The 20,466-nt window shown below is 33.9% G+C and overlaps 2 protein-coding genes across 2 annotated transcripts; one reads left to right on the top strand and one right to left on the bottom strand.

The window, feature by feature from the left end:
• Positions 1-5,785: 5,785 nt before the first annotated feature.
• On the bottom strand, positions 5,786-14,315 carry LOC132546749 (CTD nuclear envelope phosphatase 1-like). The gene is made up of 7 exons (XM_060210468.1): positions 14,135-14,315; positions 10,748-10,814; positions 10,137-10,255; positions 9,443-9,514; positions 8,864-8,980; positions 8,080-8,191; positions 5,786-7,557 (listed from the first exon to the last, which is right to left on the bottom strand). Exons 1-7 carry the CDS (start codon positions 14,231-14,233, stop codon positions 7,415-7,417), a joined length of 729 nt encoding a protein of 242 aa, XP_060066451.1. The 5' UTR covers positions 14,234-14,315; the 3' UTR covers positions 5,786-7,414.
• A 1,271-nt stretch (positions 14,316-15,586) lies between these two features.
• Positions 15,587-20,466, top strand: LOC132546737 (uncharacterized). The gene is made up of 5 exons (XM_060210454.1): positions 15,587-15,782; positions 16,864-17,053; positions 17,340-17,503; positions 18,266-18,361; positions 18,788-20,466. The coding sequence occupies exons 1-5, from the start codon at positions 15,587-15,589 to the stop codon at positions 20,464-20,466; spliced, it is 2,325 nt and encodes a 774-aa protein (XP_060066437.1).

The following is a 20,466-nucleotide window of genomic DNA, read 5'->3' as shown; positions in this document are numbered from 1 at the left end:
AGGGTTGTATAGAAAATACTTTAGGATGATATAGTTTACCTATGTTCCCATTGGAATCAGGAATTTCCTGTGAACAATTTACAGTGTCCACATAACTCGAGATAGAGATCAGAGGTGTGTGGTTGGATGCTCCCTACTCCATGGTAGTTTGTGTTTCCTAGGAAGCTGAGAAATGTCTGTGCTGATATGATTGTGTCTTTGACCATGACACTTTACCTTAGTTGCTCTTAATGGCATGTGACGCGCCTCCTGTATGTTGTTCAGTGAGGTAGCCACCAGCTACTACAAGGAGAACACATCAGAACAGACTATAGTGATCTCTCAATATTTATAGATACATATTTATCTCTACATCCAGATATTTTCCAAGCGATAAGAAAACACATGTTGCTGGTTTTTCTGCCCATTTTCTGAACAGATAGATTTATTCATGTAGTCTAATAACAAACAGTGATGCTGACTGCCGTTTCACCACGGTCGTCTCGGTAACAATTGATGGATCACATGTGAAGGATGAATCACAAAAAAATGTAAGTAACTTTCTCACCCATATGTTCACCTAACATTGATCTGGTCCATTTTCAACACAAAGCTCAAAAATATCCCATCCCAAAAGGCACATTTCTATTTCGAGTTGTTTACCAAGAAGGAATCAAAGATGCCCCAATAATTGTGAAATGGTTGAGGAACAAGGAAAATAATCTTGTGGCTAAGAGGTAATGACAATATTTATATCTCTCTACATCCATATGTAAAATTGAACATAAATATTCTGTCAAGCTGCTTTCAAAGGAGACATTTCTGTTCCATCATTTATCTTACAAGGTTGCACTTGATCAAAAGTGTGAAATTTAAACTAAGTGAACATGTAAGTAGATAGCTTCAATGTGGTGGAGTATCATGTAAACAAAAATATTCAGGCATTCAATATTCTGGACCAGCCTTTGTTTCATGAAGTTTTCATACCCAAATCATGTGGACCAGCTCAATATTTTCACACGGGTGTGAAAGTTAGTATCACAAACATGTTACTGTTCCTTCTCACCCTCAAGTTATAATTTAGACTAGTCCAGTCAATAACAGAAGGGAGTGAAGGTTACTATGGTCACTGATACAATAGCATGACATCAATGTTACAAGCAATGACAACAAAAATTATAATCTAGGCTATGATATTTGATGGCGATACAGAAGAATGACATACACTATACATAACATGGCTTTAGACTCCTTTTCCATACACATGTACTACAACTACTACAGGACCTTCAGCGGGAAATTTGTCTTTTTATCACTTAATTCTAGAAAGTCTTCAAACAAACCTTTCTGAAAATCAAAATTACTCAAATATGAAATCATAATACAGGTTTATGGAGACAGGAGTCCATTTTTCAACTGTTGAATACTGTATCAAATACATATTGTACTTGTTGTGCATAAAATAGCTCATGGCAACATCATAGTCAGCCATGATTTAAGCAGCAGTTAATGATAATCGGAACATTTTAATTCTGGACTAAATTTTGAGGGAATTTTTATCTATATAAACAGTAAAACATACATCTCACAGGTACTGGTGCTTTCATTTTATGTGTATTGAGAATAATCAGAAGTCTAGAGAGTATAAGAGAAGTGACTTGGATTGTTAAGGTGTTGCTACCATAAACATACACTACTCTTTCCTCCCATCACACAGTGACGCTACACCTCCCATCACACAGTGACGCTACACGTCTGGGCATCAGTGTACTGCTATATAACATACCACATACATTACAGCCAACATACAACAACAGGTTATGATATGGGACAGTACAACAACAGGTAAGCTAGGGTTAAAAAGCACTCATTGCAGTGTTGAACATGTACAGTTACAGGTTGCTAAAGTACATCCATATTAGTCTGAAGAGTTCTTACTATCTATTGTATGTTTTTTTTTGCCATGGTCCAGTTTGACGTGATACAAATTAAAACACTGGATATATAAAACCCTCAGACTTGTATGGGTGTAGAGGAAGGGTAAAATGAAACTACAGGTTTAGAGTACGGAGAGGATTATAACTACAACTGTGCTCGCTTTGCTTGCATATTCTATAAATACACATATAGCTATTTTACTACTAGTTTCATTTAACACATACAGGCAATGCTCTACATAGGAATACTGAGCTTAATTTTAAAACTTGTATTAATACAAAGAATTAATGAAAAATATCAGAACAATTTCCATTTTGTGGTCTATCAGCTAATGTAACAAAGCCTTAACACTGGTCTCCCCCTCTCCCCCCTTTTTTGACAATGTGATAATTCAAACACTTTTTATGACACTTTGATCAGATTATATTCTGAGGTGGGAAACTGTCACCGCCTTTGAAAATTCAATATTAGGAACTTGTTCATTCAATATTATGAAAATCATTTGAAATGTTCAATTTTGCCATGACACGTTCCAGGGGTGCAGAGAGCAATAGTGAACGTAACTCCTGGAATATCGCAAAAATCTTTACTACTAATAATAATTTGATCCAATATTTTCATATCATTTCTATGTGAAATAAGGAATCACAAATGCTTATTTAACTTATCAATTAGTCGTCCCTCCCACCAGAAGTGTTTATTTATCAACAGAACAAATGAAACCTTACATAAATATAAGCAGTTACAACACAATATACAATAACACAGTGTGTGATTTTTCATAGAGATTATTAGTTTTTGACTAGAAAATCAAGAGATCACAAAAAAAAAAAAAAAAAAAGGATTTTTAGAATTTTTAATCTAAACATTGAACAAGTGTATCACGGGTATGAATTGTTCTGAGCCTGAAATTTACTTCAAGAGTAAGATTTTACTACCAGATCTTAATATTTATTACAACAGCCCAAATTAACTGGGAGCTTTTAATTATCACTTTTGAGGAGCACTTTTTGAAAATTGTACTTTAACAGACTTTATAAAAAGAAAGAAGCATACAACATGCTTTAACCAAAACTCCCTTTCACTTTCATTAGGATAAAAACAAAGCATTGATGTTGGATTTTATATTACGTAAATAAAAGACCTAGAAAGACCAATTTGAAATTTATTGATTTGGTTCATGGTGGTTTCCTGAAGTAGTTTGAATGGATGTAGAATGACTGATGAATATGTGACACCAATCTTTAAATCTGATGAAAAACATATTCAAACCAATAATATTGAGTATAATTCAAATTATGAAAGGAAGATAAACATTCCGTTTGAATGATAGAAGGCTCCATCCAGCAGCACGCTATTCATATTCAACATCAAAATGGAGAATTTTAGTTGAAGAAATAAAAGGTCACACCCCCTTCAACACTGATGACTTTCAAAATAACCTTCCATTCTACTTCCCTATTTCTTTAGGGTGGGAATGGGTTGTTGGTGATGGGGGTTGTTTATAGATATTAGCACATCTATTGGCAATATAACGCATTTAATAGGTAAATTATGTTGATCCTTTTAGCAGTTACAGATAATATATTTAACAGGAATCACATTTATATCTTCTTTAAAAATGTTCCCTGATACAAAAAAGTCTTGTTCTTAAAATATATCACTTATTTGTATATATACGGTGTATGTATAGTAGGATTATGTGGTTAACAGAACCATTCAATATCTTTTTTTATTATTTTTTTTTTACTTTGGGGTATCAGGAATAGAAATCTATCCTGTAGGGTTTGCGATCATTTTATGATCATCCCCATAAGAAATTATATATCAGAAAATGGATGAGAGTTTCTTTTAGAACTATTTTATCCCAAACTAAAAGTAATTGTGATGCTGGATGGAGCAGGACTTTTTAGAAATCTATGAACACATGTAAATCTTAACAAATAAAACCAATAGGCACCCTTCAAACTAAACAAAAACACAAATATATAACTTCTGATATCTTAAGAACATTTGCGTTCCAAATCTACTTCAACCCAAGGAAAGATTTCAGACAGAAAGCAGTCCTAATCAACATCAATGAAATCATAATAATACAATTAACGCAGCAAAATAACCATAAAATATTTTCTGTTACTTTTACAGTTCACACACACTCAACAAAATTAACAAAGTTGTTAGATATTTTAATGCTAATAAAATGTTCCATTTGAACATGGAAATAAAGTATATACATAACAATATAGTACTTATCTATAAAACTCAGACTGGAAACTCAAAAAAATAGTCATATCTGGCATGACCTTGAATCAACTTATATATATTGTAATATGAAATATTTGATGAAGCAGATCAGCGTGTGTACTCGTGTAACTTCTATTAGGCTTTATTATAGATCAAATGTTCACTTTAAATCAAGTTGAAAGTGACTTTTCAAATATCTCCCATGGTTAAACCGAGAATGAATTTGATTCTGGTGGGCAAGTGGTCAATTGGAACAATATAATTATGTCCAACACACATGCAAAATTCTGGGGGTTTTTTTTGTGTGTGTTTTTTTTTTTTTGGAGAGCAATATGTATGATAGTTGTCTATGAAGAGGTTGGGCAAGATATTGAAGTATACAATTGTATGACAGTTTTCTTATATATAAATTTGTGGACATTGAAAATACAAAACATTCTTCTCTTCTTTAGCCATTTGACCAATTAGAACACTGTAATTATAGAAAAAGCTCTGATTAACATATTTAATTGTATGCAAAAAGACAGTGATGTTGCATCCCCAAATTTTTGTTTCATTCAAACTTACAATATGTTTTTCTGTGTTGTCAACTTTAACATTATTATAAAAGTCACAACATGCCAACTCTATGTTTAAACAACGGAATTTTATATTTAACTATTGAACAGAAGTGAGCAAATTCTGTAACATGTTCATCAATCAAGCACGAAAAAAACCTGTTTTGATCCAATTCATTTAATGAAATTTGTTCTTGTGAAATCAGAGATAAAAAAATACTTTCTGAGATGTGATTGTGTATTTTGTCAGTTAGTTTGTACCATCTCATTTTTGTTAACCTGCTGACCAAGGACAAAAAAGAATGCCAGAATCAATTTCATCCTGTGGCAAACAGATAGGGGCTGATAATTTCTATTACAAGTTATTAAATGTAATATTTATTATTGCACAGCTATTTTATGCAGCATTTTACTCACAATAAAGACATATATTGCTTAAAAACAAATTCCACTTTAATCAATTCACTTCTTATTGCATCCTATATATTCCTGTCTAAATATCACCACTTCTAGGTGGTGAATACACTGGAGTAGAATTACCTACATGTGTATATCACCTTTCTGCACCAATATATACCTAAATTGAACAGATGACTTGGTCACTCTGTAGAGGCTATGTGTAGAACTACAGGGTAGTCTACACATAACCAGTACACTATACAATCTAAAGCAGGTTTGACAAACCTTGTATACTATATTTACAGTCATCACAGAGACAATCTATTAACAGTCTTCCAATTTATTACACATCACTGACAATTTTTACTTTATATCCAACTTTAAAATGTTTTGTATGGTTGTAATATTACAAACTCATTATTTTGAAGGTACCCGAGATTTATCAGTGATTATTCCTATGTACCAAAGCTATAATCGATCAAAATCATATAGTATTAAAAGTATAGCACAGTATTACAAATACAACACAGTATTACTGATATAACACAGTATTACTGATATTATATTGTATCACATGTATCATACAGCATTACATGTATCAAACTGTATCACAGGCATTATCCTGTATTACATGTATCATACAGTATTACAGACGTAATACTCTGACATATACATGTATGATACAGAAACACTGTACTGCTGGTGAAATTATTCAACAAAGACCATGTATAAAGGATATATAAAATCTATTATTACCCTTATTTCAGATACATGAATGTTCAATTTGATTATTCAAACAAATCCTTTTCATAACTAGTTCATAATTATTGACTAGTATACTGATATGGAGTAAACCTTAGAAATTGTTAAACACATTATTCATCAAATTCACCATAATTTTACAACATCCACATGCACAAAATGGTGAAAAGCTCAAAAACAAGTTATACATGGAAATGTTTGCACTTATATCATCAACATTGGAAATCAGTATTACTGTTTAAATCTCTATTTTATTGTAGTAATGGCAGATAATGTAATAGTTTGATGAGGTAGAAATCATTGTAATTATCTCATGATTTAATATCAATTGTTTATATTATTAATCTGTCAGTTTTTTTTCTCAATTGCCATTTTTCAAATAGTGTTGGCAAAGCAAACACATCTCTTTTTCTAGTTGTGTTAGTAAATAAACATCTGCATTTTTCTGACTGTATTGGCAAAGCGAACAAACATCTGAAATTTTCTAATTCTGTTGACAAATAAAAGTAAATGTATAATGTGCTGGAAGCAGAAGCTAGTGAATTTTTAAACACAGACCCAAAAAAGTGATTGTTCAGTTTGTAGATATATGTATCAGCTATATAAGCTTATACTAATCCTTTATTAAAGGAATGTTGATGAAAGGGCAGCTCAGTACCCAACAGGCTAGGAGAAAAAATCGTCTTAAGCAAAAGTGTACCTGTTCTAATATTCTAAAGCCGAAGCATACCTGTTCACATGACTAAGTGATGAGGTACCCAGTGGCCTATGATCTTTGCCTAACATGCCAATTTTCAGTCAATGAGTACAACATACTTCCACATATATACCATATGTATGTCACTACTACTAAGTTTTCATAGGGGACCTATAGTAACTATCTTTGAATCTAACATTAGATCCAAACCCATGATACATAAAATCTAAAAGCCATTGTCACTATGCTATGAGATCGTTGAAAGCTCTAAACAGGATCAAACTTACCAGTATATGAATGATAATGTCCCTGATAACTTAAATTTTGATGCAGCCACAAACATTCCACTGGCCATGTTGTAGATCAATTGAATTGTAGAATAGCAAATAGCTAGTCATATGTCATGTTTGAAAATCAAACTTTGTTTAAAAAAGTGCTTTAAAAGTAATAACAGATTTTGAAGCAATGCCTGCAGCAAAGCACGTAAATGTGTTGTCTTTACAAAATACACCAATTGTTACCACGTCTGAAATAAAGAAACGGAATGGATTTTTATGTACTGGAAGGGAATCTGGTATTTTTAATAAAATTAGGACTACGAAAAAAAAATTCTGTTGGGTCTCTGAGTGTTGGATGAAGCTGGATAGGGAAAGAGACAATAGATTTATAGTGTGCGATACAAAAGGTTCGTCTTTGATATGTATTGAGGTGTGGTATGTTTGGGGAGATGGTGATATGTAGGGTATGTGTGTGTGTGTTGGTGTAATACACATATATGTTAATACAAGGTTCTATATTACAGTGAGGATGACACAATGTCCACAAACAAACTCCAGGGCTATGTCCGATGTAGATGTAAGTTTCTACTAAGCACTGATCGCACATCGTTACAAAACCTCAAAGCGTCCAGCATTGGTAACAAACAGAGAAGTGCTGTGTCTGTAGGGTCACTGAACCATGACCGTATAGGGATAGCATTATCTGGAAATAAACACAATATTTGGAGTTATTTTCCTTGCATGATTCTATATTAAATTTCCTGAAAGCAGTTTTCACAGATCAGAAAATATTAAAACAGTTCTGTATTTATGTAATCTTTTATTCTACACAATTCTGAATATCTACATCTCCTCATGATCATCTCCCTATTATACCAGTATTTCTGTCTTATCATCTACCTATTTCACCAGTATTTCTGTCTTATCATCTACCTATTTTACCAGTATTTCTGTCTTATCATCTACCTATTTCACCAGTATTTCTGTCTTATCATCTACCTATTTCACCAGTATTTCTGTCTTATCATTTCTTTATTGAAAGTTTTCATCATAGACCATCTCAAACCGGTTACAATATAATTAACGAACCAATGAAAGATTTCTACTTTAACATAACCTGATATTATCATATGAAAGGGATAAAGTTCTTGGGAATATATTTTGAATCCCATCTAAAGCTAAAATTGATTGCCCAGACAAGTGGATATAAATACTGATAACCTACCTTGATAATTCCTATATGCCACTGGAGAATTGTCGAGTATAAATATACTGGAAAGGTCGCTGCAGATATCACATAAATCCTTAGTGTAGCTGCCTTCTGCTAAATGACAGTGCTGAAACAAGGACAACAGAATACAAATAACTGCACATGATAGTACAATAGAAATGTATAGGACTCATTATATAATTTCACTAATCTGTTACAGTTTACACAATTTTTCACTTACAAAAGAACAAACTTCGGAAGTTTTGTGTTTAATTAGGCTGAGAAATTATTTTTTTGGGTAACTTGATTCTGATGCATGCTATTTACAAGCGACAAAATATTAGGTTATACCCGAGATCCTGTTTGCTTGTATCCTGCCTTATATCACCTACACTGATGAGGCAATAAGGAGAGATGGGAATAGCGTTCAAGTTCAAGACACATCATTACCATTTCTCAAACCAATGATGATGATTATCAATATATTATAAACAGAAGGAAAATATCTATTATAGCATTCACAACACCGGTGGTAACATGGTGGATATTTTTGCTGAGCCGTGTTCAGAAAATTATTCTGACATTAATTTTAATGTCAGGAGAGTGATGTGGTGTGGATGTCATTCATGTATTTTTGTTTAATTGGAACAACAATGATGTCAGGAGTGTGATGTTGTCATTTGTGTATTTTCGTATAATCAAAAAACACTGACGGCAGCAATGTGATATTGTGTGGATGTCATTTGTTTAACTTAAAATGTTAAACATCTGTACCACAGCATACCTGTGTTAAACTTACCTGCCTATAATATCTACGACGTAGAATGCCTTTATTATTATCAAGTTTATCAGCTACAGCCGCACCGTAAATCTCCATACTAGCTGTAAAAACCACCAGGTCGTACCACTGGCTTACCTATAATAAGAAAAATAAATTTTCAGTATAAAATAGTGCTGTATATGGAGACATTTTGACCCAAGTTATTTTCACCTTTGTTCCATTATTACACAAATTTACCTCATATTCATTTCACCCTCTGCGGATTATATAAAAGGGTTATATATATATTACAAATTTTCGCCCTAAAAATTCCTCCTCCTTTGTAAGGGTGAACATCAAATGCATACAAAAATTTCCCAGTAAACAGAAACTGAAGTCTTAGAAATGAAGTTGTACACTGTCATGACATTTAACAAGTGTTCATACTCTGTTTGCAGTCTTTAATTAATGACAGCCTCCCCCTCCTGAAACATCTCACATTTATTAAGAGGAATGTAACGTGTTGACATTTACTTTCAAAAAGGAACTTAATACGTTAAATATGCATTTAGTTGAAGATTTTCTTTTTGAATACAGTAGCACTATATCATGACTTACAATTTCTAAGAAATAATCCACATGTGGTCTTTTGTGTACAAAAAATCTTACAGGATGTCTGTCAATATTCACCTGTAAAACAGCAAGTATTAAAAGAATAATGAGTTGTTCATGGTTAAGGTCAAGGTCAAGGGTAATCCTAGAGGAATCTCATCATAATTCTAATTTGGTTTCATCTAAAGTTGATCTTTTCTGTATTTCTTTCTTACATGTAGGATTAACAGTGAAATCAACAATTCAGTTAACTGTTATCAATAGATGAAATTTCTTAAAATAGTTACAAGAATCAAAATTAAATATTAACAATAAAGGACTTTAAGAAAAGTAGACATAACAAACTACAGATGTAAAAATTCCAGAAGAAGATAATTAAAATTATTGCCAACACTCACAACAATTTTCATTTATGTTATTAAGCTAGCTATGGTCATTTCGAAGCAGGTTCTCCTTAAAGTAGCTGGTGGCTAATTCTATGAACGAAATGTGGGAAGCTTGTCACATGCCATCAAGAGCAATAAAGGTTAAATATCCTGCCCAATGACACAACTACTACAGCACAGACAGATTTGTTTCTGATCTTCCTGAGAAAGATAAACCACCACAGTAGGGAGTGATAAGGATGATAAACACTTGACTCAGTAGTGTATATATAAACCCAATATCAGGTTGTGTATAATCAAATGCTCATAATTACTTTAAGGACAAAATCAGGTGGGGTTCCAGGTTTTACTGTAGGCTTTAATACTCCGTCATGATGAGAATGTATCAGTGTTTCATCTAGATCCAATACTAGTGTTTTCCTTTTTAGCATACCTGAAAGACAAACATTTAAACTAAATGCAAAAATACTTCTTACATGAAAACAGAAACAATGTGTATGTATATTGTGTAAGGTAAAATGAACTCATTTTAGGCATATACATGTGGAATATAGCTGATGGTGTACATAATAATTTAGTACATTTCCTGGTTAAGAAACCTTTAGATATATAACATTTCACTTAGGACTGCGTCAATTAACATAAACTTCATTTCATTTTACACATTAAATATGTATACAATAAAAAACAATATAAAGAGTGCTAGCTCCGAAACAAGTTTGAAAACTTTCATAAACCCGTCTCCATAATTAAGAGTAAGTACAGAAGACAGGATAAGGAACAAGTTTGACAAGTTTTGTAAACCTGTCTCCTTGTTTCAGAGTACATAGAGGAGACAGGGTATAGAAAAAGATTGACAACTTGTAACAAATCTGTCTCCTTGATTCATCATGCATACAGAATTGTCTCTGCTATTGTTACTTACTAAGTCTATGCTTGGATAACGGTGATAGTTGTATTACTTCATATCTAACTGTTTGATGTTGTATAACCTGAAAAACAAATAAATAAAACTTTACTGATGATAACGTGTATTGTAAAAGTAAACGACATGATTCAGCGTTGTAATAAACTTTTAAGCCTACTTGAGATTAAAGAAAAACAGTCAAATAATGAGTCTGCTTAATGTTAAAACATTTTTATGAAATGCTTTTAATATTTTTAAATCTAATCTTTCAACCAGGTAAAGTTACCTGTCTATTATCTTCAGTCATGATCAGTTCATTTGATGTTAAAGGGTACTATATATAACTATATATAACTATGGTCATGTTTGGATGATCTTAATCACGTTTTTTTACCAGCATTTACCTACTTATAAAACTTTCAAGAATATCACCAGTAATAACAAAGTAATAAAAACCAATCACACAATACCACAAAACCAATCACACAATACCACAAAACCAATCACACAATACCACAAAACCAATCACACAATACCACAAAACCAATCACACAATACCACAAAACCAATCACACAATACCACAAAACCAATCACACAATACCACAAAACCAATCACACAATACCACAAAACCAATCACACAATACCACAAAACCAATCACACAATACCACAAAACCAATCACACAATACCACAAAACCAATCACACAATCACACAATACCACAAAACCAATCACACAATACCACAAAACCAATCACACAATACCACAAAACCAATCACACAATACCACAAAACCAATCACACAATACCACAAAACCAATCACACAATACCACAAAACCAATCACACAATACCACAAAACCAATCACACAATACCACAAAACCAATCACACAATACCACAAAACCAATCACACAATACCACAAAACCAATCACACAATACCACAAAACCAATCACACAATACCACAAAACCAATCACACAATACCACAAAACCAATCACACAATACCACAAAACCAATCACACAATACCACAAAACCAATCACACAATACCACAAAACCAATCACACAATACCACAAAACCAATCACACAATACCACAAAACCAATCACACAATACCACAAAACCAATCACACAATACCACAAAACCAATCACACAATACCACCAGTTAAATTGAGCAGATTATTTGATAATCTAAGCTGGTAGCTGACAATCAAACCGGTTCACTTTTGCGTTATCATTTTTTACCTTATTATAATATAATTACTTCAACACAAGTTTCTGACTGCTAATACAAAACCTGCAACCCTATAAATACAAACTCAAATGGGTTCATATTGTAGTAGGTTTGGCGACATGTTTAACAAGTTATCACTAGGGAAAATACAATAATCAATCTCATTAAAATCAAATGTTAATCAAAAATACCTCTGGCTATTAATGGTATGTAATAATAAACAGCCATACCTATTCAGATTACTCGATAATCAGAAGAAAATCTGAATCCTGTGACTGAATAAATTATCTACTCATTGAGCTTCCAGCTTGTAGTAGGTAATTGACTCCAGTTTAACTACTTCTCTCACCTTCAATAAATGCACATCTACTACCATACACTAGCCCTATTAGATCAAAATCAAGTGGAATAACCTAAGATCTAAAATTGAATCCCTAAGACAGATGTAGCAGTGAATGTACAGGTACAACCATTGTTGTATCTTCAAGGTGAAAGTTTTTACAATTCAGGCGACCTTTTAAAAATCTTCATCACGTAGCAGAGATTCAAGAAAACTTGTGAAGGGTCAGAGGTAGACATGAAACAATTTATTGTGATCTGATACATATTGCAATGTTTGCATTATGATTCAATTGACAGTATACTTTCATATCATACTCTTAGTTGTAAGCAGACATTTTAAACACACTTCACATTAGCATCTTGTTCTTGTATTTTATTAAACTTTCATGTTCTTTTCATCAGAATTTCATATTACATATAAAAGTGTATTATATAAACAAGTAAAAGGGTGTGTATCATGATGCACATCATATCAGAGCTAAACTGTATTGTTACATCCCTCGTCAGAGAGAACAATGCCTCAACTACAGGTCATAAGAAGGGTAATAAGTGTAATGTTTTTCCAAGTAAAATAATGAACTATCAATCACTGACATCATCACACTTCACAGTAGTCGGAATTAATTTGACATTCCCCATAAACTTTTTCAGACTGGCCTTCAGTTCATTGACTGAAGACTGATATAAAAAAGATAATAGAATGTCAGGATAATTCTGACTAACTTCACGGATGCTGACAGTCATTAAAGATGTTGATCAATGTTTGAGTGGTTGGTTCACGGAGAGTGAGATAGACCATCTAGCAAGAGTCAACAATTCTAAAAGGTAACACAACATGTTTAACCATTTCAATCCAACATACACATTCACTCCCACATGAATTTCCAATTAGATGCACTGCCATAAACTTGTCAACATTTTCGTAGCTTCCATGGCCTTGGGGTAGAATTCATGTGATCAATATCTCAGAGTGAAGTACATTCATTCATCATACAGAACTATACACTGGTACCATAATGAATACAAACTAAAGCAAAACAGTCATTAGAAAGTGACACCTTTTTAGCTTCTCTTTATTGAAAAGTTGATTTTGATATATCTAAGTGTATGGTTAATAATATTAACACAAAATTTAAGCAGAAAAATAGAAATCAAATCTTGGTTGAATCTAATGTAGAATTTTCATTACTGCTCACCTGCGTACTACATGTGTACTCCTATCATGAGGCTATGTTTGTAAACATGATTTATTAATCTCTCTGTTTGTGTGTATTATGTTACTAGTAAGACGTTAGAATCTGTAAGCATTTATTGGATTAAAGGATAATTTCATGTTTGTTTAAGTAAACAAATGTCAATTCAGTTTGTAGGTCTTGGAATTTCGAAGTTAAGAAGCCACTTTATGGGTGAATGACCTTGCATATTGTGATTAAGGATATTTAGGTCACGTGCGTTCTTATTAATTAGTTATATGTCATTCCACTACTCTGCGTGTGGTGTGCACATTGGACTGTTTGCATTTACTCCGATTGATTTCCTGACACCTGACATTCAAGCTAAACAAACAAAACCATGAACATTATTTTAATTGGGTCAAACCAGTACATCATAGGTTACTATGTGGTTTAAATATTTAAATAAGCGGGCACGTGCTTGTTTTATTTGAAAACATTTACTGATGGGGTACTGACCAAAATACCATCAGTCAACTCCTTATCTCGACGTTGCAACCTCATTATCCTTGATGTGAAAGCTTTATCGATATAAAAGACAAGATGTCTATATTTACCGATGATAACATAACCTAGTTAAAATCCGTGTCACTTACCGTCCTGGCTTGTCTTTTGAAGCAGTAGCAAACGAAACTCCAGATCTTAGCAGCCAGCAAAAAGAAACCGCGTAATCCCATAACAAAGTACTTGATCATGAGTGTAGATGATTTTATCAGGTCTTCTTAGCTCACTTAATATGTCGTCAAATGTCTTAAATTATGTAAATAAACAACAAGTTGCAAGTAACTGTCAACTTGCTTTTTATCTGCAAGGCGCCATTGATTTCCCACAATTCTCTTTCGTACAAAATATTCCGATTTCGTGAGTTTACTTTATTTGATATGTAAATAACAGAAAGTGTCCGAACAAAAAGACAGGTCACGCGAGATTTCATTACAGAGGAGATTTCCGCAATGGCGTCTGTGGAAACCGATTTTTGCATGTTTTTACGTGCTAAAAAGCCCAATTAGCACGCAAAAATAAAATGGTAAGCTCTTCAATGTGACAAACACTCAAACTTCTAGAAAGGTTATGAAAAGTATTTTCTACAGATTGATTATTATCAAGCGCTTATCTTGAAAACGCAATAACTCTTTTTTTTAACATCGATGTCAAATGAAGGGTTACGAAATGCTAGGAAGGATGATATGATGCTCTGATCTGAATCAACAAGGGCTGGGAGATCCTTTCAGTTCCTACTGTTTTATGATTATATATGTTTAAAATGTCTAATTTAGACTGTCAATTTATGATCTCTTTATCTATTTAAAGATAATGCACCTTACCGATAACACAAAATACTACGTCAGTAATCTGTACTTATATCATACTTATAGACAGTAAGCCAGTATAGTGTTAAATCACCTCCCAATGTATTACACCAACTGACATCTAGCCTTCACTGTGCCTTTCTCAGGAATAATGTTTCTCATGTTTAAAATCTAGATATCTTTTAAAAATAATCTGTATATTTTGGTACATTAGTACCATTCTATATGTCCTTATGACTGTACACTTGTTTGGTTTTTTTGCTTCCATGAACCAATTTGAATACAAAGACTTAATCAAGGGATTCGGCCAAGTGAAATCATTGGAAAAGATCTACAATAGAAAAAATCAAAATATGCTAACGCTTTTACTTACAAAAAAGAAGTGAAATTCCCACTAATGTTGTAACTATACTATTTGAAACAGTATAGTCCACTTACCAAGACTAGTAAAATGATCTGTACTTTCTACTATATATTGATATGTTTGATTTAGGCAACCAGGACATATCAACACAATTAATTTGGGAATTGAGATTAATGTTCCAATATTTAATTCCAAATGCTTACCTGCCTTGATAAAACTGTAATGTACATTCATGTTTACTATCCATTTAAGATTCTACACTCACAAGTGATCAACCAAAACATCAATATGTCTCCCTAAACATTCCCTTTGGTTCATTGTTTTTTATAGACATGAAATTAAACAACTTGTTATTTTCATTAAGATTTAAAAGAATGGGGAGCCTGGAGCATGGAACATTTGACACAAAACTTCATGAGGCAGTCCGGTATGGTGACATAGATGCTGTGAGGTTAGCTCTTCAACAAGGCTACGACCCCAATCTGATTGGTCTGTATCAGTGGAGTGCCTTACACGAAGCCTCACATAACGGAGAGGATGACATACTCAAGCTCTTACTAAAACACAAAGGTCAGTGTTTAAATCACATCTTATTGTACAGCAACGAGAAGTACAAAGCACTAGTGAAAATGTTGTTAAATTTCTCACATATGTCATTTTGTGTGCTTTAACTTAAACCATTTCCTGTATTGATGTATGTATTTAACAGGATTACGATATCTGTATGTTCACAAAGTTACACAATGATGGTGAATTTTAATTTTTTTGTATTTATATTCTTAATAATTTGGTAATGTTTTTATATACAGTATAGAATCAAATGGGAATCTGTTGTATACTGCCATATTCAACCTAATAAGTACACCTCCCCTTTACTACAGTATACACCCCGCATTCTTTTTAGAAAGGGGACAGATACATTTAACTAAAGCCTGTAAACAGTTGGGTTATTGATCTTCCATTACATTTAACTATTAAACTGCATTCAAACCCTGTCACTAAGACATTTAACTGAAATTTATTTTTCCATTTCAGATTCAAATTGTAATTTCTGTTATTTAAGTATGTTTGAATGGAAAGTTTTCCATGTTCAAAGCTGCATTAGGTGCAATCATTCTCTGTTGTTTAAAGACATGGTACACTTATGTGACAGAGGTCTTTTTTCATCTCAATGCCTCCGCTAGGAATCAAACCTGGGACCCCTGGCTTACTAGTCTGACGCTCAACCAATCAAACTAAAGAGAAGTTCTCTCTAGCCGAGTGGTATATTGCGGCTAGTATTTTACCAGGGTTACATACTCCCCCTCTAGGAAATAACTCGTCCTCGAGTTTCCAGGGGTTACAGCAATGAGTTCCATGGGTTACAGCGATGCCGGTGGGGCATGGCTAAGTACTATTCCCGGGTGCCTACATGGGTGCCAATGTGACAGAGGTCATTTTTCATCTCAATGTCTCCACTAGGAATCGAACCCGGGACCCCTGGCTTACTAGTCTGATGCTCAACCAATCGAGCTAAAGAGAAGCTCTCTCTAGCTGGGTGGTATATTGCGGCTAGTATTTTACCAGGGTTACACTTATTAGAAGAAATAAGGTTCTATTTGAGACCCTTGCATGCTGCTTTCCTACATTTTTTATGTAACATGTGTTACAGGTAACCCAGACAAACCAGACTCGCTGGATGGATTCACAGCTTGTCACTATGCAGCCCAGGCAGGACATGTTGATTGTCTCTCTCTGTTGCTGGCAGCCGGGGGCCACTGGGATGTCAAAAACAAACAAGGGCAGACAACTCTGGATGTTGCTGCAGAGGAATGTCTGAATATCTTAAACATAGCTAGTATGTAAAGGATCTTTCTTTGTTTTGTAAGATTGCATATATCATGTTATTATTCACAAAGTTACACAATGATGGTGAATTTTATTTTTTTGCATATATCTAATTATTCTCTTCTGTCAGACTAGATACACTTGTCTAAAAGAATCTACAGGTAAGGTAACATTCTAGTCACAGATATCACACCCTGTACTGACTAAGTGCAATTTTAATCTGTGATAGAAGTAGAAATCTTCTCAGGATGAATGTAGATGTGTGGATATATATTGAACTTTGATGATTTCAGAAACAAGTCAGAAGGTTGAGGAGGAGGAAGAGGAGGAGATAGAAACTGAGAAACACTCATTAGACCAGGAAGATCCTGTTAAAGATGATGTGTCATTATCAGGAGAATCCAATGTAGAATCTATCAATCAAGATCTTGTAAAAGTCAAAGATAAGAAAGTTAAAGATCCAGGTATACATTGGTCTTAATTTATCTAGTTAATAACACATACATGCAATTACAATCTCTTTTTTATATATATGTTAAAGTGTTATTTCGCCTACACTGAATATTCTATCTGGGATCTGTAACATTACTGGGGCTGTAATAGTGGGCTATTTCCTCTGATTTCTTTGTCGTTTTCTGTATACAACTGTTGCTATTTATTTTACTATTGTGGTGACTGTACAATACTGGAATATACTCTTTTCGTTTCTAAGTTGTCCTAGTAACTTTTAACTAATGCTATAACAACAATATTGAGTTATCTTCTCCTGATTAAAAAAAAAAAGTATGTCACCAGAGTAAACGAATGTGACATAAATTGTTATCTTCTAGTTTCTCTTTATAGTCATCCATGTGTACAGCTGACAGTAAACAACTGTTGTGATAGTTGTAGTTACCTCTGTATAACTGTTGTTGTGTTTGTATTACTAGGTTGTCTTCTCCTGATTTTATAACACACATATTGGTTCATTTTTCCATGCTCAGCTTTCTTTATTAAGTGTAAAATCTTGAATGCCATTTTTGATTTTATAAGCCATTTTATATTTTCTCCATTGAAGAGCAGAAAAAAAAGTAAGTACCTGGTGACTTTTTCCCAGCTGAAATTCTCCTGCCAAGAATTCACCACGCAATATATAAAAATTAGACATTGAAAAGAAAAGTTGTATGTTTAGTTTTGTTGACACACAAACTGTTTTTTGGCCATTGATATTTCTCTGGTATTTTCAGTTTTGGGTTATCTCCACCTGACATTTGAGTACCATGCTAAGAAAATGACGCTGAAGATTAGAGTTTGGCAGGTCACAGATCTTCTTCTACCACCACGTAAGTAAACATCAGATTTTTTAAAGCTCAATCTGTTGATTAAAGAAGGCAAACTCAACAAAAAAATGGAAGTTAAATCTGAATAAATTTGTAGCTGTAGATTGCCAAATCTTATTTATAAACATTTTGAAATAAACTGTATTACATTCACAGATATCTAATTTAGAGATCAACTCTGCATTTGAGATAAACTGAATATTTTTGACAAAATCAGAGCCTGTAGTATGTTAGGATATGACAGGTATAACAAATGCTTAACATACATGGTATTAAAACTAATATAACACTTAAAATGTTAAAAGTATACAGACAATTTGAAATATTTGAGATATTTTTATTTTGTATCTGCGTTCCTATAACAAAACTGGACTGTACCATTATCATGTAAACTATAGTCTCTTTAAACTGTGTTTTCACTTCTTGCAGCTACAACTTCAATGATCCATTCCATTTACGTCAAGTCTTACCTCATGCCTGACAAGAAAAAGAACTCCAAAAGGAAAACAGAAGAAATACGGGTAGAGAGTACGGAGGCACACCTCCAAGTAAAGAAAGGAACCCAAGGTTATCAACATGTCTACTCCCCATCAACGTTTCAGTTCACCAAGCCTCTAGAATACACAGACATCACTGCTGACCTGGTTCAAAACAGAAGTGTCCAACTAGAGGTTTGTATCACGCAGAAGTATTCAAAACGCAGCTTTTTGATTGGCCAGTACCACTTACCATTGAAGTCTGCTGTTCGTAAGTTAGTGCGGACAAGTTATCCATTAATTCCGTGTATGAATCACACTATACCTTACAATATGAAGGTTTACTATGCATCTGACCTTCAGGTTACAAACTCAGCACAAGTGTTCTACAGTAACCCGAACATCAGGAATTTGTCCCTGACTGACCTGTCCGAGGGATCAGAACGTGCACTCAGTGAACTCGAACTCACAGGGGTCACAATTGGGGAAGATTCTGCCTTACATTCAGATCATTCTGTGGTGAAAGTGAAAGACTTTGATGAGGATGAAGCACCAAAAACTTCTTTAAAACGTGTGACTATATTAGAGGACGAGGATTTTGATACAGATGTAGTTAAGGTCAATATGAAAAAGGTTGCAGGGTTAAGTGTTCAGGGTTCAGAGGTCAAGGTCAGAGGAAGTATATCAAGTGTGAATGATGTTTCACCTCACCATTTAGATAGTCATACTAATATAACAATGGATGAAACAAGTACTTTTGTTCCGATACCAAAAAATACTGATCAAGATAAGAAACAACATAAAAAGAAACACAAGGGTGTACAAGGGCAGCATGCTGACAACCAAGTCTCCAGGCCTGAGACCCCGACCTGGGACTACTATGACTTTGACACTGGCACCAGTGTTGTGGAAATTCCCTTTGAGGACTCACCACCTCCTGTTTCAAGGCCACAGGTAGAGAGGGCAACTGTGCACAGACCAACTGTACAACAACAAATTGCCACCCCGATCTGCCTTCCCATGGACACTACCATGGGACTACAGGCTGAACGCAGGTCACATAGACAGAAAGGTCACAGGAAGGAGAAAACACACACAAGTGTAGATAGAATTCCTGTGATTGTGGTTACACAGGAAGACGGTCCAAAGTCTACTGTGGTGGATACTACAAAAATTAAAAAACTCACAACACCCAAAAAATTCAATATCATACCGCAGGATGTTGAAATAGAAATGAGCAATTTAGATATTAACTCTGATGTAAATGGTCAAAGGTCATATAAAAGTTCAAAGTCAAGGTCAAAAGGGGTTGCAGTGGAGGTTGCAGCAGATGTACATGTGGATGGACACCACAGAGTTAACAGTGATACATCTATTGAGATTGAGCCTGAGGAATCTTATGTTATTGATTTCGAAGAAATAGAGGCGAGTAAATCCATCATGCAGTCAGATTTACTAAAACAGCATAAGGTGCCAATGCAGGTGTTTATAGATGAGACATATGACAGTATGGATGAGTTTAGTATCAGTTCAAACAACATCACAAAGCCTTCCCTCCCACAAAGGAAGAGACAGCCCAGAGATAAAGAGTTTTTTCCTGGAGAGGAGGATTTGGAAGTGATTGAAGTATAG

Source organism: Ylistrum balloti, unplaced genomic scaffold (genome assembly GCF_031769215.1).
Source record: "Ylistrum balloti isolate Yb309-2 unplaced genomic scaffold, AGI_CSIRO_Ybal_v1 Utg369912, whole genome shotgun sequence".
Taxonomy (NCBI): Eukaryota; Metazoa; Mollusca; class Bivalvia; order Pectinida; family Pectinidae; genus Ylistrum; species Ylistrum balloti.
The sequence above is the reverse complement of the archived record's forward strand: the minus strand, read 5'-3'. Positions and strand labels throughout refer to the sequence as shown.